Here is a 26,889-nt window from a genome sequence, read left to right on the forward strand (position 1 = left end):
GGCCTGGGGCAAGGTGACCAGGGGATGGGGACTTCAGGTGAAGTGATTGAACTGCGTTCAATCCAGGCTGATTCACCCAGAGATGGGATTGGCAGTGGTGGTGTGCAGTGGCTCCAGGCCTGACTGGCAGGGCTGCAGTGCCAGAATGGCTGTAGTGAGCTGTGGGCCTGGTGCCTGGCAGCTGCCAGCACCCCCAGCCTGACCTAGGCTAAGGGAAGAAGATTAATTTTCCAAAGGCTGCATGACCTCAGCAGAGTCAAGCTGACTGCCAACAAGGAGAAGGAAGTGTAGGGAGAGGAGGCTGAGCATGATCCTGGTGCCCTCCATCCCTCTTGTTGAAGAGGAGATAGCAGGTGAGCAAAGGGCAGCACTGATCCACAGCGCCCTGAGCAAGGGTCACCATCGATTGTTATCCCTCTGTCCCTCACAGGCTCTGTCACCTGAGCTGCTGGGGGCTGAGTTCAGAGTGGCCTTAAAGAATCGCGTTGCCAGTGTCGGGAGCTGTGGTCCTGTCCTGCAGCCCTTCCTGCACACCCCAGAGGCTGGCTGGGGGGTGAGGGCGAGGAAGAGCTAGTGGGGGCCTGGAGAGGTGAGGAGGGGCCACAGGCAGAGTGACCAGTCGGGTGCAGGTGGGGGGCTGGAGGCTGGAGGCACGAAGGAATGGCATGGGCGGGGAGAAGGAGCAGTGATAAGGAGGCAATAAATGATACAGGGTGCTATTTGCTTCCAAGCAGGAGCCCTGCGATGGCTTCTCATTCCATGCTGGGGGAATGAATAAATGATAGGGAGTGGATAAATGAGGAGGCAGCAGTGGTATGTGGGTGCCTGTGTTGGACATGGCTTTACCTGACAACTGATGGGCATGAGGGTAGACAGAGAGGGCAAGGGATGGGTTGAGGGAAGAGGCTCAGCCTAACTGAAAGCTGTGGGACCTGGGTTGTGCTCACCACAGAGAGAGCCAAGGTGGCCACAGGCTACCCCCACCAGGCACCAGAGATTGAGACACATTGCTCCAACTCCAGAGATTGTGGTCCTGGATGTCACCACTCCTGCTACTTCTCTGCTCCATCCCACCATCCAGCGGACCCAGGATTTTCTAATGCCTCACCCTGCCCACTGCCTTCACACCACACCTTGCTACCAGTCAGACTTTTGAGCCTGAATTTCCGCTGCTGTATCCCCATGGGCCTGGGCCAAATGTGACTCAGAAATTCCGTACAACCAATTCTAGGTTGAGATAAAGCCCAGGGAGGTACGATGGGTTCAGTGGGACTATAGTGCCCACGAGGGACCTTTGGAACAAGATAACAGTTGGATCTGTGCGAACTGTGTGAGACCAGGGTAGTCCACAGAGCATAGCACACCTGTTTGCAGCAGGTAAGTAAGGGTCTGGGTAAAATACCCTGGGTGCTATGACCAAAGGCTGTGGGTAACCCTCCTTGTCCTGGTCACAACTCCTGCTCCAGGACTTGGGTTGGGGAACAGACATCCATGGGAGCTGTGGGGGCACAGCAGTACCCTGTGGAGGCAGCTCTTGGCAGGAGATTGGCACCAGGTTGTGCCCAGTTGCAAGAAGCCCCCTGCCTTGCACATGGCATGGGTGGTCAGGCATGGCAGCATCCTGGATATGGCTGGACACCAGGAGCTGAGACAGTAGTCAAGTCCTCAGAATGGGATGGCTCTGGGCACAGTGGTAGCAGTGCTGGGTCTACCACAGGTGGGGAACCCAGCACACCAGGGCACCCACCATGGTGGGTGCTATGCATCCATGGGGCTGGGAAATGGGGCAGCTTCCCGACAGGGCAGGAGGCAGCAAACAATGTCTCAAAGGTCACTGGCTGGTTTTAATAAATAGGACTAAGCAGAGCATGCATCTGACTGGTGGGTCCTGACCAGTTTGAGCACAGCAGGTAGGAGGGCTGGGGATCACACAGGGACTCAGGCTGGCACACCCCCACCCACCCAGGGAGGAGATTGTGGGTCCAGCTGCAAGTGGATGAGCACCTTAAGACTGAGCAGACCACCAGCTGGGTGGGCCTGGCATGATGGTGCAGCTCTCAGAGTGAACCCTGAATAAGGACAAGCTGTGGATTTGTACAGATTCCTCAGTCTCACCATCCCAGCCCTGTGAAAGGTGAGACCTCCGCCCAGCCTAGCTCCTCTGCTCACAGGCTCATCCTGCTCTGCACTGCAGGGGTCAAGGGAAGACACTGTTGGAGGGATGGTGAGCTGTGACATTTGCCAGGGTTTCACATTCCTGCTCCCCTCATGTGTAAAGGGACAAAGTCTGCAGATGGGGCTGTAGGATGGCTGGGGCTCGGTTCAGCAGCTGTGCTGGCCCACTGCCCTGCCTTGCTGCAGTACACAGAGGGGAAGGTGGTTGGCACTGAGGTGGGTTCTTTGCGGGCAGGTTGAGAGGGAGCCCCCCCGAGGCAGCTCTGCTGGCAGACCCCACCTGTGCATTCCAGTGGGGTAGATGGGGCTGTTGGGCTGGAGTGAGCAGCACTGATTGCCAAAGCCTCAGTTCCTTCCCAGCCCACCGGCTGACTGCCTACTGCTCTCTATTTTGAGCCACTGCTGCTGCTTCAGGACTCCCAAAATTCAGCTTGTGCCTATCCTCAGGGCCATTCCTGCCCACCTGGCCAGGATGGGATGGTCCCGTGGGCAAGTGGAGCTGGAGGAGGGGCTTCAGGGTGGGTGGGGTGTTGGCTGCCCCTGGCCGTGGGAATGTGGCTGAGCTGTCCCTAGTGTCCTTGCAGTGGACTGGCATTTTGAGAGCCAGGTGGGCATGGCAGCAGAGATGGCCCTGACCCACCGAGCACCCCGTGAGGTGCTGAGTGAGGCTGAACTGGAGGAGATGGTGCAGAGAAAACCTCCCACCAAGCTGTCTCTGCGTGGCTGTCTCCGCAAGACCAGGTAAGACCATATAGCCAGTGGGATATGCCTGAACCTTGCTAGGCATTCTGCACCCCAGCCTCACCACCATAGGAAGCTGCAGACCTGGGGGTTCATTTCCCTATGCCCAAATGCCCATGTCCCCATGCTGTTCTCCTCCTGGAGGGACACTAGGCTCCAGTGGATGGAGCTGACGGTCCTACAGATCCCATTGCTCCCCATGGGATGTCCCCAAGCCCCCTGCACTTGTGCTCAACTTCAGCTCCTGCTCCCTCCCTTCCAGATGTTCGGGCTCTGCTGCCAAGTCCCTGCTGTTCCGCTTCCTGCCCTTCCTGCGTTGGCTGCCCCGCTACCCCATCAAGGACTGGCTCCTGGGGGACATCGTTTCTGGCTTCAGTGTGGGCATCATGCACCTGCCCCAGGGTGAGTGATGCCATGCCCAGGCTATCAGGGGCTCCCCACAGGTGGGGTGGCCAGGGGTTGGCTGTTGGTAACATTTCTCCCTGCTCCATCTTTTAGGGCTTGCCTATGCGCTGCTGGCTGGGCTGCCGCCAGTCACGGGTCTCTACTCCTCCTTTTACCCCGTCTTCCTCTACTTCTTCTTTGGAACATCAAGGCACAATTCTGTGGGTGAGCTGAGGGATCATGTGCTTGCTCAGCAATGGTGGGGAGGGAGCAAGGATGTCCATGGCACAGCATTACCACATCAGCATTTGGGGGAATCTTTCTTGCCTTTACTCCACCAAGAAGGAGGTTGGCCAAGCCAGAGCCAAAGTATAGTGTGTGTGCTTTGAGCCTGACCTAAGGAGAGGAGCTGACCCCTTGAGAGGTCCTCTCAGAGAGGTCCTGGTGCCCACCTTGGGCTCCCTGCATTCTACCTGTTCTCAGGCCCCTTTGCTGTCATATCTGTCATGATTGGGAGCTTGACAGACTCCCTGGTGCCCAGCGAGAACTTCCTGGAGTCCGTCAATGGCAGCAATGCAACTGTCAATGAGGAATTGCGCGACGCTGCCAGGGTGGAGCTGGTGGCCACTATCACTGTCCTGACAGGTATCTTCCAGGTAAGGTAGTCCCAGCCTAGTCTACCAGAGAACAGGAGACCATAACCTCTGGGTCATTTCTGCCATCTTTTCTTCCAGGTGGCCCTGGGCCTCCTGCAGTTTGGATTTGTGGTGACCTACCTCTCAGACCCTCTGGTGCGTGGCTACACTACTGCTGCCTCTGTGCACGTCCTCGTCTCCCAGCTCAAAAATGTTTTTGGAGTCTCCCAGGGCGAACACTCAGGGCCGCTCTCACTGTTTGTGGTGAGTGGGGGCTTGCTGGAACCCAAGGACCCCTGGTGGTCACCTGTGGGGCACACAGAGGCCTCCAAAAACCTGCTGGGGAGGCATCTGCTTTCCTGAGCACAGTCCCTCCTCCTGTGTTCTCCAGACCATCATCGATCTCTGCAAGAAGCTGCCAGACACCAATGTGGGCACCCTGGTGACTTCCATCATTGCCATGGCGGCCATCTTGATCGTGAAAGAGCTCAACCACAAGTTTGCTGCCAAATTGCCTATGCCCATCCCCATCGAGCTTATCACGGTACCCAAAGCTGCCCCAGCCTCCTGTGGGGATGCAGCCAGGAATCCCTGGTGTATCCCTGTCCACTTCAGGGTGGGGAGAGGTGGGATGGTGTTCCTTGGCAAGTGCAGCTCCAGGGCATGCACTGTGCCCTCCTTCCTCCACCATAGTCCCTGTGCAGGAAGACCCTGCCTCATTCCAGTCATTCTCCCCCAGATCATCGTTTCCACTGGCATCTCCTATGGGGTCAACCTGAATGACAAGTTTGGCATCTCTGTAGTGGGCAACATCCCCAGCGGGTGAGCAGGGCCTGATGGTGAAGGGGGCTGTGCCAGGGCACTGTGCTGCCCACAGCACCCCTGTTTGAGCCTCATTTCTCTCTTGAATGTAGGCTGAAGCCACCTGTGGCCCCTAATGTCAGCTACTTTGGGCAGGTGGTGGGCAATGCCTTTGCCATTGCTGTGGTAGGCTATGCCATCTGCATCTCCCTGGGCAAAATCTTTGCTCTGAAACATGGCTATAAAGTCGACAGCAACCAGGTGATGCTCTGAGGCACTGGGCCCCCACCCTGGGTGAAAGCTAATCTTGCCCTTCTTGCAGCCAAATGAAAGCATGGTGCTCCCCTGCCACTACTCTGTCCCTGCAGGAGCTGATTGCATTGGGCCTCTGCAACTTCCTGGGAGGTTTCTTCCAGTGTTTTGCCATCAGCTGCTCCATGTCGAGGAGCCTGGTACAGGAGAGCACAGGGGGCAACAGCCAGGTGGGTCTGGGCAGTGCTGCCTCCCTCTCTGGGGCTGAACCAGGGGCAGGAAGCATAGCGAGCAGTCAGGGCTCCCTATGGGTGCTCATATCTTGCCTCCCACTCTCCTTCTGCACAGGTAGCTGGTGTCATCGCATCTCTGGTCATCCTGGTGACCATTCTGAAGATTGGAGAGCTCTTCCGGGACCTGCCCAAGGTACATCTAGTCCAACAGCTTCTGTGTCAAATCCCACACCTGTGCCTATCCCATGGCATGGTGATATGGTGGGGGAACAGCAAAGAGGTACCCCCAGATTTGCCCTCAGCTTCCTCATGGCTCCAGAGATTTCTCTCCTAGGCTATCTTAGCTGCCATCATCATTGTCAACCTCAAGGGTATGTTCAAGCAGTTCAGCGACCTCAGCACTCTCTGGAAGTCCAACCAGGTGGACCTGGTAAGGTGCTGACCAGCCTTGAGGCTATGCTCTTGTTCTGATTTCTCCACCCTCCCTGAGACCTGCGGGTGCCAGTGGAGAGATTGTGCTGAACCTGTGTCCCCTGTCCAGCTGGTCTGGATTGTGACATTCATAGCCACTCTCCTATTGAACTTGGACATAGGCCTGGCAGCCTCGGTGGCCTTTGGGTTGCTCACGGTCATCTTCCGTACCCAGCTGTAAGTACCCCACGGCTAGGGCTGGTGCCACATCCCAAGGACAGGAGGAGCCTTTGGTGACCTCAGATCTTTGCTCTGCTTCTTGCAGTCCCCACTACTCCATCCTGGGGCGTATCTATGACACTGATGTCTACAGGGATGTGGTGGAATATGAGATGGTAACAGCACCAGGGGTGGGGTGCCCCTCATTGCAGCTGCCTGCAATGAGGGGCAGTTCAAAGCATCCCCAGTAGTGGCTCACTGGAAAAAGGGGCTGGGGGCATGTTCATGGGGAGGAGAGAAGTGGGGCAGGTGGCTCCATCCCTGGGGTACCACCCTCCCCCATCTGTCCCCAGGCACAGGAGGTCCCTGGTGTGAAGATCTTCCGCTCTTCCTCCACCATCTATTTTGCGAACGTGGAGCTGTATGCTGAGGCCCTGAAGCAAAAGGTAAGAGAGCCACCAACCTCAGAATACTTCCTGTGTCTCTTGCCTGCCAGCAGCAGGGTGGTGTTGGGCCAGCTGGGGACACAAGGCCACATTGCTTTGCAGAGCGGCATTGATGTGGACCGCCTGATTGAGAAGAAGAAGAAGGCCCTCAAGAAGCTGAAGAAACAGCAGAAGAAACTGGAGAAGGAAAAGGCAAAAAGGAAAAAGGTGCTTCCTTGATGTAGGAGACCACCCCGACAGTGACATCCTGCACCTCTTCCCTTCCTGACTCTGATGGTTCTGTCAGTGCACTGGTGGGGCTTGGTGGCCCATGTGATTCCCAGTTCAGTTTAGGGCCAATGGGTGAGAAAGGCACTGGGATTGAACTGGGTCACATTGTCACACCCAAGGTCAGTGGAAAAGCCAGGCTGTTAATGATTATATGTTGGAGCTGCCAAGTCATTAACCTTTTGGCAAGTTAATGGGAATTAACAGCAAGAGCAAAGGCTGGCCTGGTGCCAAGCTAATGAGCCCAGCTCTGCAGAGTGCTGCTGGGGAGAGGGGTGGATTTTGACACATCTGAAAAGAGCCCAAAAGTGTGTGAAGATGTGAGAGGGCCACCCACTCCCGGGCCCACCCACTGCCTTGCCCTCATACATCCAAAGAGCCTCACCAAGGTGAGCCCAGGGGAACATTGCTGTGACCAGGGTGCTGCAAGCCCTGGAGCAATGACGCCAGGTCTCCTTTCCTTCCCCAGAATGCAGAGGATGGTCCAGGCCTGGCAGTGATTGAGTTGAGTGCAGGAGAGAGCAGTGTGCTCTCAGAGCCCACCCTGCACAGCCTAGGGCTGCCCCAGCCCAGCTTCTACGCCATCGTCTTGGACTTCAGTCCTGTCAGCTTCGTGGACACTGTCTCCATCAAGATCCTGAAGAATGTAAGGGGCTGGGGAGCAGGCAGGACAGCAGCCTCTCTGAGAGTGTCTCCGGGGCCCTGTGGGGTGCCCCGATGACTGCTGCTCATCCCTCTTCCTGGGTAAAATGTTTTTTCCCATTTGCAGATCTTCAGGGATTTCCGTGAGATAGAAGTTGATGTCTTTATTGCCAGCTGCCCGGGTGAGGAGGATCTGCAGTCATGAGCCCTGGTCGGGCATGGCCAGTCCTTTGGCATACAGCCTGGGGGGGGTCCCTCCATGGTGCTCCCATCCCCAGGGTTTCCCCAGGGGACAGGTGCTGCAGGTTGTCCCATGGATCCAATCTGAGCCTCGAAACTGGTCCCTGGTGGTGACCCTGGTGTCCCCCACAACACAAGAGGTGGGAGGAGGCTGCTCCGGATGGTTGGCAGGGGTCTCAATTAGCTGCTATCACTTTAGATACTTATCCCTCCACACAGTATCCGTCCTGGCCCAGCTGGAGCGGGGCAACTTCTTCAGTTCAGCCATCACCAAGCATTCCTTCTTCCCCTCGGTGCATGATGCCGTGGTGCACATCAGCAGGGAGCGGCACCAGGCCTTGGTGAGCATCTAGCCTTGCTGTCCCCAGCATGGCAATAGAGAGGGCAGCCACATCAACCCCTCCCCTATCTGCCCCCCTTAGGTGGACCACAGCACCAGAATGTAGTCCCTCAAGAGGAAGACGTCTCCCCCAGGAGCTGGGCAGGCAAGGAAGGCTTTGGAACCCTGACAGCACCTACTCACCTACCCTGGGGCCCAGATGCCCTGATCCCCACCAGCCCCTCTGGACTCTTTGTGCTGGGGCCCCGCCCTGTCCATGAGCCCTGCTGTGATAGGGCTGCTGCTGGACGAAGCTGCTGCTGGCTGTCAGGCCAAGGGGCTGCCTGGTGTCCCCAGGTTGCCCCAACACAGGCCTGCCCAAGCAGGCTAGGATGTGGTTTGGGGTGCAGTGGAGGGGCTAAAGAGTTCCCACTCCCAGCTGACGTCGTGAATAAAGCTACGTGGTGTTTCTCAGGGTTGGTTTCAATGCCCTTTCCTCAATAACGGCACTTTTGGTTCACAGCACCTGGCTCCACCTCAACACTGCTGGGAACAGCCTCCCTGCGGGTGGGCTCCCCGCACCCTCTCTCTGGCGCTTTCCTGCCACTTCTCCCCATTACCTGCTCTGGGCCCATGGCCCTGCGGCCGAGAGAGCAATATGGCCGGGGATCCCTGTTGCCTTCGGATAGAAGGCTGGCGACCTGGTATCAAAGGACAGCACAGTGGCTGAGCCCCACCCCAGCTGCTCGGGCCATAGACAAACACTGACACCAATATGGTGGATGGTCAAAATGGTGATTTATTAGCTTGTATCTTGGAGTTAAATACTTAAAGGGGTTTCGCTACGTCACAAAGGGATGGTGGGTCTTAGTAGTTAGTAGGGAGATGAAAACTACTGAAGTTAGAGGGAGTTGCATACCTCAGAAGGACTTTTTTCACTTATCTCTGTGGATGAGGGGGAGGAAGAGTCCTAGCTGCCTTCCCATTACATTCCGAAATCTTCCACGGTGCCTGTGTCCTTGCCTACCACAGATCCCCATACTCAGAAGAGTCACAGCACCTGCCCTGCCCCAGTGGTGGCCTCATTGGCCTCATTAGCCCCAGCTGGTGGCAAACCCTTCCCCTGCCCTGAAGAGGCAGAGTCTGAAGGTGCAGCAGTGGAACCCACAGACGTTACAACCATACAGGTTCCAGCTGAACCACAGGGGCAGTCACAGCCAGCAGCAGTTGCCCCTGTGGAAAGGAAGAAATATAAGATGAAATCAGAGCACCCAGGTGATATGGATAAAAAAGGAGGGCCCTCACAACCCACAGGGGAGCCAGAAGTTGAGATCATCACTGAGTCCCTGTCGTATGAAAGTCTCCATAGTCTGCAAAAAGATATTGCATGACGGGGAAATGAGCCTTATACAGCCTGGTTACTTCAGGTCTGGGACCTTATGGGTACAGGTGTGCAACTGGATGGTGGTGAGGCAAGGAATTTGGGACCCTTGACCCAAGACTCAGGTGTGAATCAGGTATTCGTAAGGGAGCAAGGACCCCTTTCCCTTTGGGAGCAGCTTTTAATGAGTGTAAGGGAGAGGTTTGTCCACAGAGACAGAATGCAGGAGCACCACCATACCATACACTAGCAGACCTTTGAGGAAGGGATCCAACAGCTAAGAGAAGTGGCAATACTAGAGGTAGTTTTTGGGAGGGATGGACAGCATAACAACGACCCCGACAAAGTCAGGTGCACAGGGCAAATGTTGTGGAATCTAGCAACTAAAGGGCCATCTGAATACAAAACATTCATGTCAATGATTAATGCTGATACCAACCGAGTGACTGTAGGTTCTGTAGCCAGCAAGCTTAGAAATTTTGACAGTATGATCAGTGACCCAATGCAGACTCAGGTCTCTGCTGTGGTTAAGGAACTCCAAGAGGAGATAAGGGAGGTAAGGGAGGAGATGAGGAGGAACAGTTCCCATGGGGCACCGGTGCAAGTCACAGGCCCCAGAGCCAGAGCCCAACATCCCTCAGCTAGAGAGAGAGGGTACACCTCATGAGCTGACCTGTGGTCCTTCTTGCATGACCTTGGGGAAGACATGGGAAGGTGGGATGAGAAACCCACTTCTGTTCTAGCAGCACGAGTGCATGAGCTCAAGGAGAGAAACACTAACCTAGGAGGTTCCACTAGAATGAAGGTAGCCTCAGCCTTCCATGACCAGGCTGCCAGGTATTACAGAAATGAGGATGCTCTGTCAGATCCCCTTGAAGGAACCCCTACTGTGTATGCACAGGAAGAGAGTAGTAACCAGTGCTACAGGGGCCCTGCCTCTAGCCAGGAAGAGGCATGGGAAAACCGAGTCTTTTGGACTGTGTGGATTCGATGGCCTGGCACATCAGAGCCACAGAAATATGAAGCTTTGGTCAATACTGGTTTGCAGTGTACCCTAATGCCATCAAGACGTGGGAACAGAACCTATTTCCATTGCCGGTGTGACGAGGGGATCACAAGAATTGACGCTGTTGGAAGCCAAGGTGAGCCTGACTGGGAAGGAGTGGCAGAAACATCCGATTGTGATTGGCCCAAAGGATCCGTGTATTCTGGACATAGACTTTCTCAGGAATGGCTATTACAAAGACCCTAAGGGAAACAGGTGGGCTTTTGGAATACCTGCAGTGGAGGCAGAGGGCATTAAGAAATTGAACACCTTGCCTGGATTATCAGAGAACCCATCTGCAGTAAGACTCCTGAAGGTAAAAGAGCAACAAGTACCTATTGCCACCAAAACAGTGCATCGCCAGCAGTATCAGACGAATCGAGATGCAGTGATCCCCATTCACAAGATGATCTGTGAGTTGGAGAGCCAAGGGGTGGTCAGCAAAACCCACTCACCCTTCAACAGCCCCATTTGGCCTGTGCGCAAGTCTGATGGAGAATGGAGACTGACTGTGGACTATCGTGGCTTGAATGAAGTGACTCCACTGCTGAGTGCCACTGTGCCGGACATGCTGGAACTCCAGTACGAGCTGGAGTCCAAGGCAGCGAATTGGTACGCCACAATCGACATCGCTAATGCGTTTTTCTCCATTCCTCTGGCTGCAGAATGCAGGCCTCAGTTTGCTTTCACCTGGAGAGCTGTGCAGTACACCTGGAACCAACTGCCCCAGGGGTGGAAGCACAGTCCCACCATCCGCCATGGACTGATCCAGGCTGCACTGGAAAAGAGTAAGGCTCCGGAACACCTACAGTACATTGATGACATCATTGTGTGGGAGAACACAGCAAGGGAAGTGTTTGAGAAAGGAGAGAAGATCATCCAGATTCTCCTGGAAGCTTGTTTTGCCATCAAAAAGAGCAAAGTCAAGGGACCTGCCAAGGAGATCCAGTTCCTGGGAGTAAAGAGAGGAGATCCCATCCTGGGAAGATGGGCGGCGTCAGATTCCCACTGAGGTCATCAATAAGATCACTACAATGTCTCCACCAACCAGCAAGAAGGAAACACAAGCTTTCCTAGGCGCCATAGGCTTTTGGAGAATGCACATTCCCGAGTACAGTCAGATTGTGAGCCCTCTCTACCTGGTTACCCGCAAGAAGAATGATTTCTATTGGGGCCCTGAACAGCAACAAGCCTTTGCCCAGATCAAGCAGGAGATCGCTCATGCAGTAGCCCTTGGCCCAGTTAGGATAGGATCAGAGGTGAAGAACGTGCTCTACTTTGCAGCCGGGAACCATGGCCTGTCCTGGAGCCTTTGGCAGAAGGTGTCTGGTGAGACTCGGGGTCAACCAATGGGATTCTGGAGCCGAAGTTACAGAGGGTCTGAAGCCAACTACACTCCCACAGAGAAAGAAATCTTGTCTGCCTATGAAGGAGTTCAAGCTGCCTCAGAAGTGATTGGGACTGAAACGCAGCTACTTCTGGCACCCCAACTACCAGTGCTGGGGTGGATGTTCAAAGGAAAGGTTCCCTCTACCCACCACGCCACTGATGCCACATGGAGCAAATGGACTGCCCTCATCACTCAGCGCGCCCATACTGGAAACCCGAATCACCCTGGGATTTTGGAGATAATCACAAACTGGCCAGAAGGTGAAAACTTTGGTCTCACGGACAAGGAGGAACAAGAGCAAGTGACACATGCCGAAGAAGCTCCACCCTATAATCAGCTGCCAGCAGAAGAAACACGCTATGCTCTTTTCACTGATGGTTCCTGTCGCATCGTAGGGATGAACCAGAAGTAGAAAGCAGCCGTATGGAGCCCCACATGACAGGTTGCACAAGCCACTGAAGGAGAAGGTGGATCGAGTCAACTTGCAGAGCTCAAGGCTATTCAATTAGCCCTGGACATTGCTGAGAGAGAGAAGTGGCCAAAGCTCCACTGATTCATGGATGGTGGCCGGTGCTCTGTGGGGTTGGCTGGAAAAGTAGAAAAAGGCCAACTGGCAGAGTGGGGGAAAACCAGTCTGGGCTGCTGATGAGTGGAAAGACATTGCTGCTTGGGTAGAGAAGCTACCTGTAAAAGTCCGCCATGTAGATGTCCACGTCAGCAAGAGTCGGGCTAATGAGGAGCACCGAAACAATGAGCAAGTAAATCAAGCTCCAAGATAGAAGTGTCCAAGATAGACTTAGATTGGCAACACAAGGGAGAATTGTTCCTAGCTCAATGGGCCCATGACACCTCGGGTCATCAGGGCAGAGATGCCACCTATAAGTGGGCACGAGACCAAGGGGTGGATCTAACCATGGACAGCATTTCTCAAGTTATCCATGACTGTAAGACGTGTGCTGCAATCAAGCAGGCTAAGCGAGTGAAGCCCCTATGGTATGGCGGGCGGTGGTCCAAATACAGGTATGGGGAAGCCTGGCAAATTGACTACATCACCTTTCCCCAAACCCGCCAAGGCAAGTGCTACGTACTGACCATGGTAGAAGCCACCACTGGATGGCTGGAAACCTACCCTGTAGGTTTAGCCTCACACTACTGCCCGGAACACCATCCTGGGCCTGGAAAAGCAAGTCCTGTGGAGACATGGCACCCCTGAGAGAATCAAGTCAGACAATGGGACCCATTTCAAGAACAGCCTTATAACAGCCTGGGCTAGAGAACATGGCATCAAGTGGGTGTACCATATTCCTTACCATGAACCAGCAGCCGGTGAACAGTGCAATGGCCTGCTTAAAACCACCTTGAAGGCGCTGAGTGAAGAGACTTTCAAGAACTGAGAGATTAATTTAGCAAAGGCCACATGGTTAGTGAACACCAACCGAGCAGGCCCTGCCCAATCTGAGCCCTTGAGAACAACAGAGGGAGATAAGGTTCCAGCGGTACATGTGAGAGGTATGGTGAGAAAAACTATTTGGATTAATTCTGCCTCCAGCAAAGACAATCCCATCCGTGGGGTTGTCTTCACTCAGGGACCAGGTTGCACCTGGTGAGTGATGCAAAAGGATGGAGAGACCCGATGCATACCTCAAGGAGACCTTGCTTTAGAATGAACTACCCACATCACTGTGTTTGTACCCATATCTGTATGTATATATGTATATAATTTAGGTAGCACATGTGTGTATATATTTTAAAGGTTTAAATTCAATGTAATAGGTTGGTATGGAAAAAAATTTGGGGTGGATAATGTTGGGGGTTAGATTTGCCTCTTTTTCACTTACAGAATTTTTTCCCATAAGTTTCTAAGAAATCTTAACGACAGTGCTTAACCAGAACAAAGAGTAGTTGAAGAACATGGCATCACAAGGCTACACCTATTGGTTTGAGTCTCTGGGAGTGTCCCTCAGAGGGGAGATAACACGAGCTTTGGGAAAGGTAAAAAGACAGAGCTGGGGGGGCAGTTGCTCTCTCTTGTTCTCGGCATCAAGGAGGACAGTCAAGCTGCCCCTTGCTGCAGGAAGAGTTCACTGCCATCACTCTGCCTCTGCCTCGTCCTGGGAAATCTACTGTCATCTGCTCGTGTACCCAGAAATCCTGAGCTCGCTTTCTCCAGCCCTCCCCCCACTGCCACTTCTTCTTGGGAGCTTTGAGGTTTTTTCCGGCTACTCTGTAGCCCAGCACTGCCCAGCCCTGCCGGGACACCTCAGCCGCTCCAGCTACCAGTGCAGAGCTCCTCATCTCATCCACCAGCTCGGGACTTTCCACCCTTCCAGCTCAGCCTCTCAGAGTTCCGCAGGGGCACCGAGATAAAACTGCCCCTGGGCTTTTGTGAAAGAAAGCGCTTGAGGTTCCTGGCTCTGTTTATTATTAATGCTGTAGTTGTTGTCTGTTTGTTTGTTTCGTCATATATACTAGTAAAGAACTGTTATTCCTATCCCCATTCCTCTGCCTGAAAGCCCCTTTAATTTTCTAAATTAGAATAATTTGGAGGGAGGGGATTTGAATTCTCCATCTCTAGGGAGGTCCTGCCCCCTTCCTAGCAGATACCTGTCTTTCAAACCAAGACAATACTCTGGAACCTCTTGGAGTGTTACTGTATTAAAAAAAAAGAAAAAAGAGAAAAGTAGAAACAATAGAAACTAGCACTGTAAAAACAAACAAACAAACAAACAAACAAACAAAAAACCCCACAACCTAGAGATAGAGGAAAGCATTTTTAATCAGTTATTTTACTTGTATGAAAAAATGCCATGTCTGAAAAAGAGTAGTAAAATCTTTTTGAGTTTTTTGGTAACCAAATGGAATGATACTACTGTTGTTTATCCTTTCTACAAAAGTTGTATCATTCTTGCTGTCTTTTAAGGTCTGGGCCTAAAAACTGTACATCAGGTCAAAGAGGACGTTTCTTCAGAATAGAGAAATAAACACGATCATCAGTTTCAGGCTATCAACCTAAGCTCTGAATTGTTAAGCTTCACTCTTTTTTTTTTTCAGTAAGTAATTTTGTAAGATTAGGGACATTTGGGTTGCTACTGGACCTGTCATTAGGCTATTTTCTTGTAACAATTGAATCTTATGGAGAAAAAAATTATAACAGTAAAGCAAGACCAGTCTACTGATATAGCAGTTTTCTGGCATATATATTTTGTCAGTTATTTTAAAATCAGGAAAAGGGAAATAAGAATTAGTTTCAGAGCTGGAAAATGCAGTTTTTACAGAGGATGGTTGTAGCAATGATAAATAAAAAAACACAGACTGCCCGTGGCAGTTGCAAAGGAAAATCGTTTATTGCAGGAAGGGAACCAGCACATAAGGAACCACCCCTATAAGGGAGAAAGGCCTCAATCAGGAGAAGATAGGTGGAAATGGGATATGGTTCCTTGGAACAGGACCCTTGAGAGGGAAATTGGGGAATTGGGAAATCTAAGACACATTTGCTGTTACTGTAAGAAAAATGGACACATGAAGAGAAATTGCCCCCAAAGGGAAAGAGACCTGAAAGTTTATGAGAACAAGTAAAAAGGGGAGGCAGAAGACTAGGCATGTCAGGGGCTCTAGCTCCTGGGAACAGGATACCATCAGGACCCTTTGATAACCTTAAAAATAGGTCCTCAGGAGGAAGAATTTGAATTTTTGGTAGACATGGGAGCTGGAAGAACTTATGTCTGTAGAATTCCAAAGGGATGCGAGAAAAGTCAAAATACCATGCAAGTAGTGGGTGCAAAAGGGGAAAAGTTCAAAGCATTAGTCATTAAAAAAGTAAGATTTGAAGGGACAAAGAAAATAGGAAGTGGGAATATTCTATTAGTTCCAGAAGCAGAGTGTAATTTATTGGGATTTACAGGTGCAGTTGGGCATCGGGGTGCTCCCAGAGGAAGGGAAATGCTAGTTCAGTGTCTTGGTTTGAAAGACAGGTATCTGCTAGGAAGGGGGCAGGACCTCCCTAGAGATGGAGAATTCAAATCCCCTCCCTCCAAATTATTCTAATTTAGAAAATTAAAGGGGCTTTCAGGCAGAGGAATGGGGATAGGAATAACAGTTCTTTACTAGTATATATGACAAAACAACAAACAAACAACAACTACAGCATTAGTAATAAACAGAACCAAGAACTTTGAGGGCTTTCTTTCACAAAAGCCCAGGGGCAGTTTTATCTCGGTGCCCCTACAGGACTCCGAGAGGCTGAGCTGGAACGGGGGAAAGTCCCGGGCTGGTGGATGAGATGAGGAGCTCTGCGCTGGTAGCTGGAATGGCAGGGGTGTCCCGGCAGGGCTTGGCAGTGCTGGGCTACAGAGTAGCAGGAGAGCCTCAAAGCTCCGAGGAAGCAGCTGCGGTGGTGGGGGGAAACTGGAGGAAATGAGCTCAGGATTCCTGGGTACACAAGCCTATGAAGGTAGATTTCCCAGGACGAGGCAGAGGCAGAGTGATGGCCATGAACTCTTCCTGCAGCAAGGGGCAGCTTGACTGTTTTCCTCGATGCTGAGAGCAAGAGTGAGGTCCCCTCCCCCAGCTCTGTCTTTTTACCTTTCCCAAAGCTGTCATCTCTCCCCTCTGAGGGACACTCCCAGAGACTTAAAAACAATAGGTGTAGCCTTGTGATGCCATGTTCTTCAACTACTCTCTGTTCTGGCTAACTACTGTCATTAGGGTTTCTGTTGCCTTTCGATGGAAAGGCAGGCGACCTGGTTTCAGAAAGCCAGCACGGCGGCTCGACCTTCTCCCGAGCCACTCGGGCCACAGACACGCTGACACCAATATGGTGGACGGCAAATGGCGATTTATTAGGTTCTTACATGAGGTTATATAGTCTAAAGGGTCTTCACTAATCAGGGGGGAGGGAAGGTTAAAGGTTAGTGGAAAACTACTGGGTTTGGAGGGGCTACATTGTTCTCAAAGTTAGTTACACATCTCTGAGGGTGAGGGGGAGGTTCCTGTCTTTCCGTTACAATCCTGAGATCTTCCGCGGCGCCAGGCCTTATCTTATCTGCTCACACACATCTCCCCCCCTCCTCTCACAAATAAATGAGGTAGTTAAAATATAGGCATTAAAATGGGGTACAGAGTAGTAACTTAATAAAAGAAAAAGGGGTTTGAAAAACTTGAGTAAATATTTGCGAGGTAGATCAGACAAGTCTCGCGACTGGCAGTGTTCACAGTTTCATTCACAGCAATAGTTGCTGTTCTACGAATAGAATGTTGGCCCGTTCTAGGTGTGTTTGGACAAATGAAACCAGCTTGTTCAGCAAGCATGGTCCGAAGGTAAGGGCTAAAAGCAGCATTGCCAGTGGGCCTATTAGGGTGGAAATTAGGGTGGTGAGCCATGGCGATTGATTGAACCAGGACTCGAACCAACCCTGTTGGGCTTCCCTGTCTTTCTTTCTCTGGGCCAGTCTATCTCGGAGTTCTGCCATGGAGTCTCTAAGGACTCCTGTATGGTCAGCATAAAAACAGCATTCTTCTTTCAAGGCGGCGCACAGGCCTCCTTGTTGCATGAACAGTAGGTCCAGCCCTCGTCTGTTCTGCAAGACACCTTCTGAAAGTGAGGAGACTGATTTCTCTAGGAAGGAGATGGATTTCTCGATCCTTTGCAAGTCTTCATCAATGGTCATTTGCAGCTGGGAAAGTCCTTGTTGTTGGGTCACTAGGGCTGAGACACCTGTGGCTGTGCCGGCTGCTACCAAACCGAGCAGCACTGCAATAGTTACACCTGTTATTATTTCTCTTTTGTGGAGCCGGCCAGGTTCCTCATAAAGGCGGTACACCTCTTCATCTGAGTGGTACAGGACCCTAGGAACAATCAGAACTTGGACACAAAAATCAGCAGAGTCATCGAATTTGTCAAGGAACACACAGGGACTCACCCCAGACTGCTGGCAAACCCACATCCCAGACGCAGATGGGATCACCCACTTATTGATCTTTTTGTCGGGCTTTACAACTTCTGTGCAGACGTTGTCTTTCTCTCTTGCCAAGGCCGCACTGCCAAAGCATTTGCCCTGACCTGTGACTTGACTCAAGGTGATTCCTCTGCGGGGAGTGTCCCACCTGCACTGGGGTGGATTGACAGCCGCTGAGTAACTAAAGGGAACATCAAGGGCAACACCTTCATAGAAAGGGGGTTTAGCATCGTAACATAACCAGCACGAATTTGTGAGGTTTGGGACTGATTGGTTTAGCGACAGAAAGGTGGCGTTCAATACTTTAAGGAATGGATTATAAGGAGCTGGTTTGGGTTTTTGGTAGGGGACTACTGAGTTGAATGGGATATGGGTGGTAGAAGTGGTTTTGGGACTAGTTGTCGTCTCCATCTTGGGTCTGTTTACTGTAAGAATTTGATTAGGTCCAATTGATTGAGATTTGGATGGCAGGAGTCTGATTACCATTAGGTTCACCCAAACATCGCGACCAAAGACGCGGGCAACCACCGTCCACACTCTCCCCGTGGCCCAACTCGCGTGGGCCGGTTGTAAAATTGTCATGTTGTAGTTTTGACAGGTGTGTCTCCTCCCGTCTCGGGGCGTGTATATTGTTTTGTCGGATGCAAATTTTGGCTCGCGACAGCCACGTGGTGCATACGTGACTTGCAGGAACTTATCTGCTTGTTGTGGTTGCCATCTATCGCTTGTCACAATGGTCTCACACCCCCAACGTCCACTGTACCCATAACTTGGGTCCATGCAATAACTTTTTCCTGGGTTGGAGGCGGGACACCAATAGGTTTGCCACAATGATAAGTCACCGAATTTGGGGAATCCTGCTTGTGAAGGGAATATGTCTTTCAGCCTAAACACTATGGATGGGCTACCCGCTGTGGTGGTTTCTTTGAGCACCGCATCAGCTGAAAGATGTTGTAGGACCCATCTGAAAGGTTGATGTGGGTAATAGTCTGAGCTGGCTTGCCCTCTGGTGACAAGCCCCAATAGCAAAATCACACAAAAACACCGTTGTTGTCTGGGTCTCACCGGTGTGGGACTCTTGGGTGCTACCGGGCGGTTTGGTGGTTCGTCACTTCCCTCTGGAACAGGGGTGTACGCGTTACGGGGGCGTCCCACGAGCATGTCCTGCAAATAGAAACCCACAGTTTTCATTAGTTTCATTCTGAAGATCAGGCTTGATTGACTTAAGTGGACACCACTTGATTCTGCCCTCTCTTTTGACAGCTGCGTACCCTCTTCCCGTGAGTACCAACCTCCAGCCCTGCTCCCATTCACCCAGCTCATTTTTAATTACAACCTGTGGGCCCTCCTCTAGTGCTCGAGTGGCCCAGTGCTTTTGTGCAGGACTGTTTATTTCATCTCCCCTGGGGAACTGATTCAGTGCTAGCAAGGCAGTTGCCAGCAGCCATGCCTGGTCCCCTGGGGGAATGGCACTAGCGAAACCCTCTGACTTCGCCAGCACCTCTATTCTGGCTTTGAGGGTTCGGTTGGCTCGCTCCACTATGGCCTGACCTGTAGAATTGTATGGAATGCCCTGCACTAAAGTGATGCCCCACTTTGAGGCAAAATCTTGCACCGGTTTGGAGGTGAAATTTGAGCCATTGTCAGTTTTAATTTGCTTGGGGATACCAAGCCATGCCATGGCTGTCAGCCAGTGCTGAATTGTGGCCTTAGAGTTGGTTTTGGGGTGCTGTGTGGCTACAATCACTCCGCTGTAAGTGTCCACTGTCACTGCCAGCCATGCTCGAGGCTTCAGCAGTTGACATAAGGTAAAGTCTGATTGCCAAATTTCTGAGGCCTTGAGACTTCTTGGGTTGACCCCACTGGTCCACAGGGGTGACTTCTGGCAATGAGGGCAGGTGGCCACTACATGTTTCGCGTCTGCTGTCAAGATCCTGCATCTTTTTGCCAGTGCTTTGGCTCCGATGTGGAGCGACTCATGCAGTTGACGAGCTTCCTGCAATGTCCACACTCCCTTTGCTGCTGCGTCTGCTTTGTCGTTGCCGGTCTGGAAGAAGCCCTTGACTGGGTTGTGGCTGTTGACGTGGATGACAGACATGGTGCCTTGTCGCGAGGAGAGTGCTTCTTCCAGCATTGTGGCTGCTGCAGATGTTGACACACCTGGTCCTGACATGGCCAGGCAGAGCCTTGCCATGAATATGGAGTATGTTACGATGTTGAGGTGCTCATCTTGGAAGAGTCCGCACACCAAGACCACAGCTGTTGCTTCCAGTTGTTGCACTGACAGTGTAGGGTCGCATGCTTTGACACAATGCCACTGTTCTCCTGTCTGCCACACTGCCGCTGCAGTGGAAGTCACAGAGGGGGCGTCTGTGAAAACCGTCGGTCCTGGCAGCAGACGGTCCATGACCTTTGGTGGCAGGTCTATGTCGACAATGGTCAGTAGCTGAGTCCAAAGTGGTCTGGAGGCGTAGCAGATTTCTCCTCTGAAGCCAGTGAGGGCAAGGGCCAGGTGCTCCAACGCTGCGGTCGACTCTGTGGTCAGCTGCTTGCGGAAGGGAAGGTGGATTTTTGTTGGCTCGATTCCCAGGTGTTTCAGGGCAAGTTTCCTGCCTTTCATGATGATGTTGGCGACGCATTCGACTCTTGGGGAAAATGCACGAGCTGGTCTTCCGAGGACCACCCACTGGATCGGCTGGGCCTTCTCAGAAGGTCCTTGGGCCAGTGCTCCCACTCCTCCCTTCTGTGTAAAGTGGACGTACAGATCAAGGGACACACCTGGGTTCCACCTGGCAAGTGTGCCAGTAGACATCTGACGTTCGATGAAGTCGAGGGAGCTCGCTGCTTGTGGTGTCAGCTCCTTGGGTTCCCAGGGGTGCTTTCCTTTCAGGAGGTCATATAAGGGATCCATGACCTCGGGAGGGATTAGGACGATGTTGCGAAGCCACTGCAGAGATCCTACAAGTCGCTGCATGTCATGGAGCGTCTTGATGTCTCGGCAGACCTTTACCTTGGGAGGGGTCACGTAGGAGTTTGTGATCCCCACTCCCAGGAAGGTCACGCAGGGTCCTCTTTTGATCTTTGCGCTCGTGATCTCAAAGCCGTTGGCCTGTAGAGTTTCCGTGATTGTGGACACTAGATGATCCACTTGGCTGGCTAATGGTGCAGCGATGAGGACGTCGTCCATGTACTGAATGATGGTTGCAGCAGGGTAGGAGTGTCGGACTGGCATCAGTGCTTTGTCCACGGTGATCTGGCATACCGTAGGGCTGTCCACAAAACCTTGGGGTAACATACACCATTGGAAACGGAGGCTGGGTCGCTCGCCGTTCGGGAACACGACAGAAAAGGCAAACCGTTCCTTGTCCTCGGGGTGCAGAGGTATCGAAAAGAAGCAGTCTTTGATGTCCAGCACTGCGCATGGCTGCCCTTGAGGGATGGCTGAGTTCATGGGCAGCAGTGTCTGGACGGGACCCATAGATTTGGTTGTCTTGTTTACTTCCCTCAGGTCGTGGACGAGACGATAGCCTTCTCCAGACCTTTTGGGGATCACAAACACAGGTGTATTCCAGGGGCTAGTGGAGGGTTCTATGTGACCCTTTTGCAGTTCACGGTCGACCAGTTCCAGTAAGGCTGCCATTCGAGGCTTTGACAGGGGCCACTGCTCAACCCATACAGGGTCTGACGATTTCCATGTCAGTTTGATTGGCAGCGGTGGGTGCACGGCAGTGGCCCTCAGGATAAATTTGTAATTCTCACTCCTAACATGGCAAGGACATCCCTTCCTATCAAGGGTGGTGAATTTTGCAAAATGTAGGGGTAGATTGCCACAGTTTGTTCTGGTCCTTTTTCTGTGTGGAGTGTTATAGCTACCAACTGGGTGCTTCTCCACGCCCGGGTCTGCCCTCCCAATCCTCTCAATAGGGGTACTTCTTTAAATTGCCAATGCCGAGGCCAGTGTGCTTGCGGGATTATCGAACAGTCAGACCCCGTGTCCCCCCAAAACGGAAGCCCTATGATGTGGGGATCCCGACTGCCATAAAGGCGGCATGTTCCCCAAATCACCAGGGGCTCCTTCCCAATTTTCATGGCCAAGGCCACCCAGGGCTCCCGCTCTGGGGCGTCCCCTGCTGGCCCTGTTGCACAGGCGTGGCTTGCTGTGGTGGTGGACACGAGAGTGTCGCTGGCGGTGTTGTGAAACCTTGCCATTGTGTCGCTGTGGGGGGTGCAAAACCGGCTGTCCTCTGTGGTGGCATGGGGTATGATGGTTCCCCACCCCACTGGGGGTTGGCATAGATGGGCCGCCTTGCATTCGCAGCGGGAGGAGGCTGGGTGCGGCCCGCACGCCCCCTCCCATCCGGGGTGGTGCCGCTCCCACTCCCTGGACTTGCCCTGCCTCCCGCGGGGGGAGGTCTCTCCCTCTGATGGAAGCAGCGCCGAGCGCCGCTCCCGATTGGGCATGCGCTCTCTGCTGTTCTTCCGCGCACGCGCGTTTGCAAAAGCCCGCTGTTCTGGGCTGAGCGGGTGCTGTCTGCCACTCTCCCGCGCATACGCGCCCGTGGAGAGCCGCGGCGCCGCTTTGAGCGTGCACTCTCTCCCTTCCTGCCGCGCGTACGCATCAGCCAAAGCCCGCAGCTCCTGTCTGAGTGTGCGCTCCTCTCCCTCTTCCCCGTCTCTCTCTCCTGCGCATGCGTATCAGCGGATACCCGCGGCTCCCCGCCACAGACATCCGGACCCCGCCCCTCCTCACGGCCGCCGGCGCCATTTTCAAACGCGTATGGCGGCGGCGCTGCCCGCGCCGCGTTTTCAGCGTCTCTGGCTTCACCCGCCAATCCCTCCCAGAAGAACCGCACGCGTTGCCGCGCCTCGGGCTCCGAAATGCCGGCCAGCGGCGAAGAGCCGGGCGAGGGACTCGCGGTTTTTTGGGAAGGTTCCGCGGGCGGGGGGGGGACCCGACGGTTTCGGCGGGGGGGTCGGGGGATTCTCTAAGGGCATTGGGGGGTTTGGACTCGGGCTCTGGGAGCGGGGAAGCGCGCCTGGCTCCCACGGCTCCCCGCCCTCGGACAAATCGCGTTCGAATGCCGTTTGCGTGGTGGCACCCACTCCCGATTTGGGTGTAGATAGCAAACACACGCGTGCGGCGCTCCAGGTCTCCTGTTCCTCCAACGCCCTGCTCAAAGCCTGCTCGACTCTTCCCCACGCTTTGAGACTTTTGGCACTGCCCAAGGCTTTCGTATCCTTAGCCAGGGCAATCGTGCACTTATCCCATACCTCCGAATGGAGTATATCTATTGGGCGGTCTATCACCCCAAGCTCTAGTAATCTTGCCATAGCAAGTTGAAGATCTCTGAGCTTACACTTAATTCCCCACTGTTTATGAATCAAACTCACGACCTTCGCGATGTCCTCCATTATCCTCGCTGGTCCAGGGACGTCTCCCCCGCCGTGGGTCGGGTCCTTTTGTCCCGCCCCAGCTGCTGCTCCTGTCCAGGCGAAAACCCCGATTCCCGAGCGTTTTTCTCCCGGGTTTCGGCACCACTAATGTTGCCTTTCGATGGAAAGGCAGGCGACCTGGTTTCAGAAAGCCAGCACGGCGGCTCGACCTTCTCCCGAGCCACTCGGGCCACAGACACGCTGACACCAATATGGTGGACGGCAAATGGCGATTTATTAGGTTCTTACATGGGGTTATATAGTCTAAAGGGTCTTCACTAGTCAGGGGGGAGGGAAGGTTAAAGGTTAGTGGAAAACTACTGGGTTTGGAGGGGCTACATTGTTCTCAAAGTTAGTTACACATCTCTGAGGGTGAGGGGGAGGTTCCTGTCTTTCCGTTACAATCCCGAGATCTTCCGCGGCGCCAGGCCTTATCTTATCTGCTCACACACAGGTTTCTTAGAAACTTATGGGAAAAAATTCTGTAAGTGAAAAAGAGGCAAATCTAACCCCCAACATTCAGCTTCTCTAAGGGAAGAAGACAAGAAAAGGACTCATGAAAAAGTCCTGGAAACCATCAGAAAAAATCAGAACCATGTATATCCCCCCATAATTTACCTATATTGCCAGTAAGAAATAGCACGTACTGGCTTGTCCAAGACTTGAGGGAGGTAAATAAAAGAATTGATATTCAGTGGTCCCCAACCCATATACACTATTAAGTAATATTCTCCCATTGCACCAGTGGCTTAGTGTGACAGACCTAAAAGATGTTTTTGGGGCTTGTCCATTAGCAGAGGGAAGTAGAGATATATTTGCTTTTGAATGGGAGGACCCTGATTCAGGAAGAAAGCAACAATTTTGGTGGACAAGGTTGCCCCAAGGATTTTCTGAATCCCCGAATTTATTCAGTCAGACCCTAGGGGAAGTACTACAACTTTTCTCCACCACACCTGAAATAAAACTTATCCAGTATGTGGATGATTACTTCTCTCAGGGGAGGACAAAAAGAAGGTCCAGGAATCCACCACAGTGTTATTAAATTTTTGGGGAAACCAAGGACTGAGGGTATCAAAAGGGATACTTCTGTTTGTAGAGCATGAGTTAAAATACCTAGGACATGTAATTTGTCAAGGGAGCTGGAGACTGAATCCTGAAAGAATTAGTCTCACTCCTGCGGCTGAAGACTAAGAGGGAGATTAGGAGGCTTTTAGGCTTGTTAAGATATTGCAGGTTGTGGATTGAAGGGTACACTCAGGCCGTCAAGTTCTTGTATGAAAAGCTAGTAGAAGATGAGATTGGGTGGGGGAAGGAGGACAAACAGAAGTTTGAAGATTTAAAACAGAAATTAGGCAGTGCACTGGCAGGAGTCTTCCTGCCTTAGACAAACCTTTTTATCTGTTTGTGGATGCAGAAAATGGGGTAGCATACGGAGTGTTGGCACAGGACTGGGGAGAGTCCAGGAAACCAGTGGCCTATCTATCAAAACTGGTAGACCCTGTCAGCAGAGGGTGGCCAACCTGCGTTCAAGCAGTAGTCTACTCTACTAGTAGAGGAAAGCAGAAAATGAACCTTTTCAGGAAAACTGAAAATATACACCCCACACTCATGTAGCAGTGCCTGCTCAAAGAGCAGCTGGACTGGTCTGGTCCTTCCCTTTTGGAATCATTTTACTTGGTCTCACGCAGTTCCTCCTCCCTCCCTTCCCTGTCAATCTCAGTTTGTTATCCACCCTTTACTTGTCAATCCCTTCAAGACCTTGCCCCCTGTTCTAGAAAGTTCCCCAAGATCCAGTTCCCCATTTGCTTTCTCTGAATGTTCCTTCCCCTAAGGTACCCTGATTTGTCTTGGTTTGTCATTTTGTTCAGGTATCCCACCTCCCTATATTGTGATTGGTTTTTTCCTTCATTCCTCCCCTGATACACCCCCTGTTTAAAAGTCCTTGTATTGCCCACTTCTGAGGACTTCTGTTCTTGTTCCCGCTGGGAATAAACTCTCCCAGTTCATGACAGTCAGAAGTCTCCTCTCTCATTCTTTCACCATACCTCTCAGCGTCCTATTTCAACAAGCTGCATTCCTTTGCTATCATGGTAGACCCACTCCACAATAAGCATGGGTCACTGGAAGGTCAGGCTAGCCATGGACCGAAGCAAAAAGGGGACAGTGACCAACGTCACAGTCAGTTAGGAACATCCTAAGTCAAAAGGCTGAGAAATGGCTTAGCAATTCCCAAGTGTTAAAGTATGAAGCCATTTTAATAGATAAGGATGATTTAGAACTAATCACTGATAACCATCTCAATTCTGCCCAGTTTTTGTATGGAGAACCAGTGGACAACTAGTGCATGATTGCCTAGAGTCATTAACTATCAAACTAAGGTAGGAGAGGATCTAACAGATCAACCACTCCAAGGAGGGAAGCAGTTGTAGATTGATGGACCTTTGAGGGCAATCCAGGGGCACTGAATGTCAGGGTATGCTAGAATTGATGAAAGTCTAGTAGCCATAGAAAAGGGAAAGTTACCTTCCAGCTGGTCAGTCCAAGCATTTGAGTTATATGCCTCAAAGTGAGCTCTAGAAAATTATTACAAGAAAGGGCAAAGGTGTACACAGATTCAAATTATGTCTTTGGGTGGTGCACACCTTTGGAAGAATTTGGGAAGAGAGAGGGTTATTAAACTCAAAGGGAAAAGGATTGGTTCATAAAACCTTACAATTGATATTGGAAACCTTAGAATGATCAGAAAAAGTGGCAGTAGTATATGTTAAGGGACATCAAAAAGGGGTGACCCTGGAGGCACAGAGAAACAATTTAGCAGATTTGGAAGCTAAGGTTGTGGCCGAATTGGGGACAGAAAATTTAATGATGGTGTTAACACCCATGGGGGAAATGCAAGAAGTCCCGTGTTTAGTAAGATGGAAGAGAGAGAACTCCTTCAAATGGGAGCAAAGAAAGATAATGAAGGGAACTTATTAGAAGGGAGACAGTTTTTAAATAAACCACTTGCTAGGAAAATGCTAGAAGGCATGCATGGTACAACACATTGGGGTACACAGGCGCTGACTGATCAGTTCCTAAGGGACTGGGGCTGCATAGGAATTTTTGGAATAGCTGAGCAAGTATCTGAATGATGTGTGATATGTTAACCACTGAATAGGAAAGTCATGAGGAAAACACCCAGAGGAGGGCAGGAACTGGCTTATGACCTTTTCAGAACATCCAGGTAGACTTTACTGAGCTTCCTCAGGTACAATGGTGGAAATTTTTGCTAGTGATTGTAGATCACTTAACCCATTGGGTAGAGGTGGTGTCCACTGTTAAAGCTAATGCCATTCTAAGTAAAACCCTTTTGAAGTCAATCATTCCCTTGTATGGGGTGGTGAATAGAATTGGTTTGGACCAAGGAACTCATTTCACATCTGAAATATTACAGCAAGTTGTTCAAGCGCTGGGGGTAAGATGGGAGTTACACGCTCTATGGCATCCCTAGAATTCTGGCTGGGTTGAAAGTATGAATCAAACTCCTAAAAGAACTCTGATTACCCTGATGATTGAAACCTAAATGTCGTGGATAAAATGCCTCCCTTTAGCCCTGGCAAGAATTAGAACCCAACCCCAGTCAGATTTGGGAATCTCACCCTATGAAATTATGTTTTGATTACTTTTTCTTAACCTCAGCCCAGGTAGTTGCCACCTAGAAGGTGGAGAAGCCAATGCCAGATAAAATATGTTACGTCTATAGCACAGACCTTAGAAGGGCTAAGACATAAAGGGATGATCCCTCAAACTACTACCCTGGATTTCAGAATTCATGATGTTAACCCTGGAGATTGGGTACTGATCAAGTAATGGAGATACTTGATCAGTACCCAATGGTACTGACTGGGGAGCTTCTAACCCCTCAGTGGGAGGGTCCTTTTC

At 51.8% G+C, this 26,889-nt stretch overlaps 1 protein-coding gene across 1 annotated transcript; it reads left to right on the forward strand.

Moving 5' to 3' along the window:
- The first annotated feature begins 2 nt into the window (after positions 1 to 2).
- Positions 3 to 8,226, forward strand: SLC26A6 (solute carrier family 26 member 6). Its single transcript, XM_063412022.1, has 19 exons — positions 3 to 2,916; positions 3,179 to 3,318; positions 3,415 to 3,525; positions 3,784 to 3,956; positions 4,035 to 4,199; positions 4,327 to 4,479; positions 4,675 to 4,757; positions 4,850 to 4,997; positions 5,105 to 5,218; positions 5,337 to 5,414; positions 5,556 to 5,651; positions 5,763 to 5,869; positions 5,958 to 6,027; positions 6,205 to 6,297; positions 6,400 to 6,504; positions 7,034 to 7,210; positions 7,334 to 7,388; positions 7,666 to 7,787; positions 7,869 to 8,226. Exons 1-19 carry the CDS (start codon positions 2,789 to 2,791, stop codon positions 7,890 to 7,892), a joined length of 2,142 nt encoding a protein of 713 aa, XP_063268092.1. The 5' UTR covers positions 3 to 2,788; the 3' UTR covers positions 7,893 to 8,226.
- Positions 8,227 to 26,889: the final 18,663 nt, after the last annotated feature.

Source organism: Prinia subflava, chromosome 14 (genome assembly GCF_021018805.1).
Source record: "Prinia subflava isolate CZ2003 ecotype Zambia chromosome 14, Cam_Psub_1.2, whole genome shotgun sequence".
NCBI classification, from domain to species: Eukaryota; Metazoa; Chordata; class Aves; order Passeriformes; family Cisticolidae; genus Prinia; species Prinia subflava.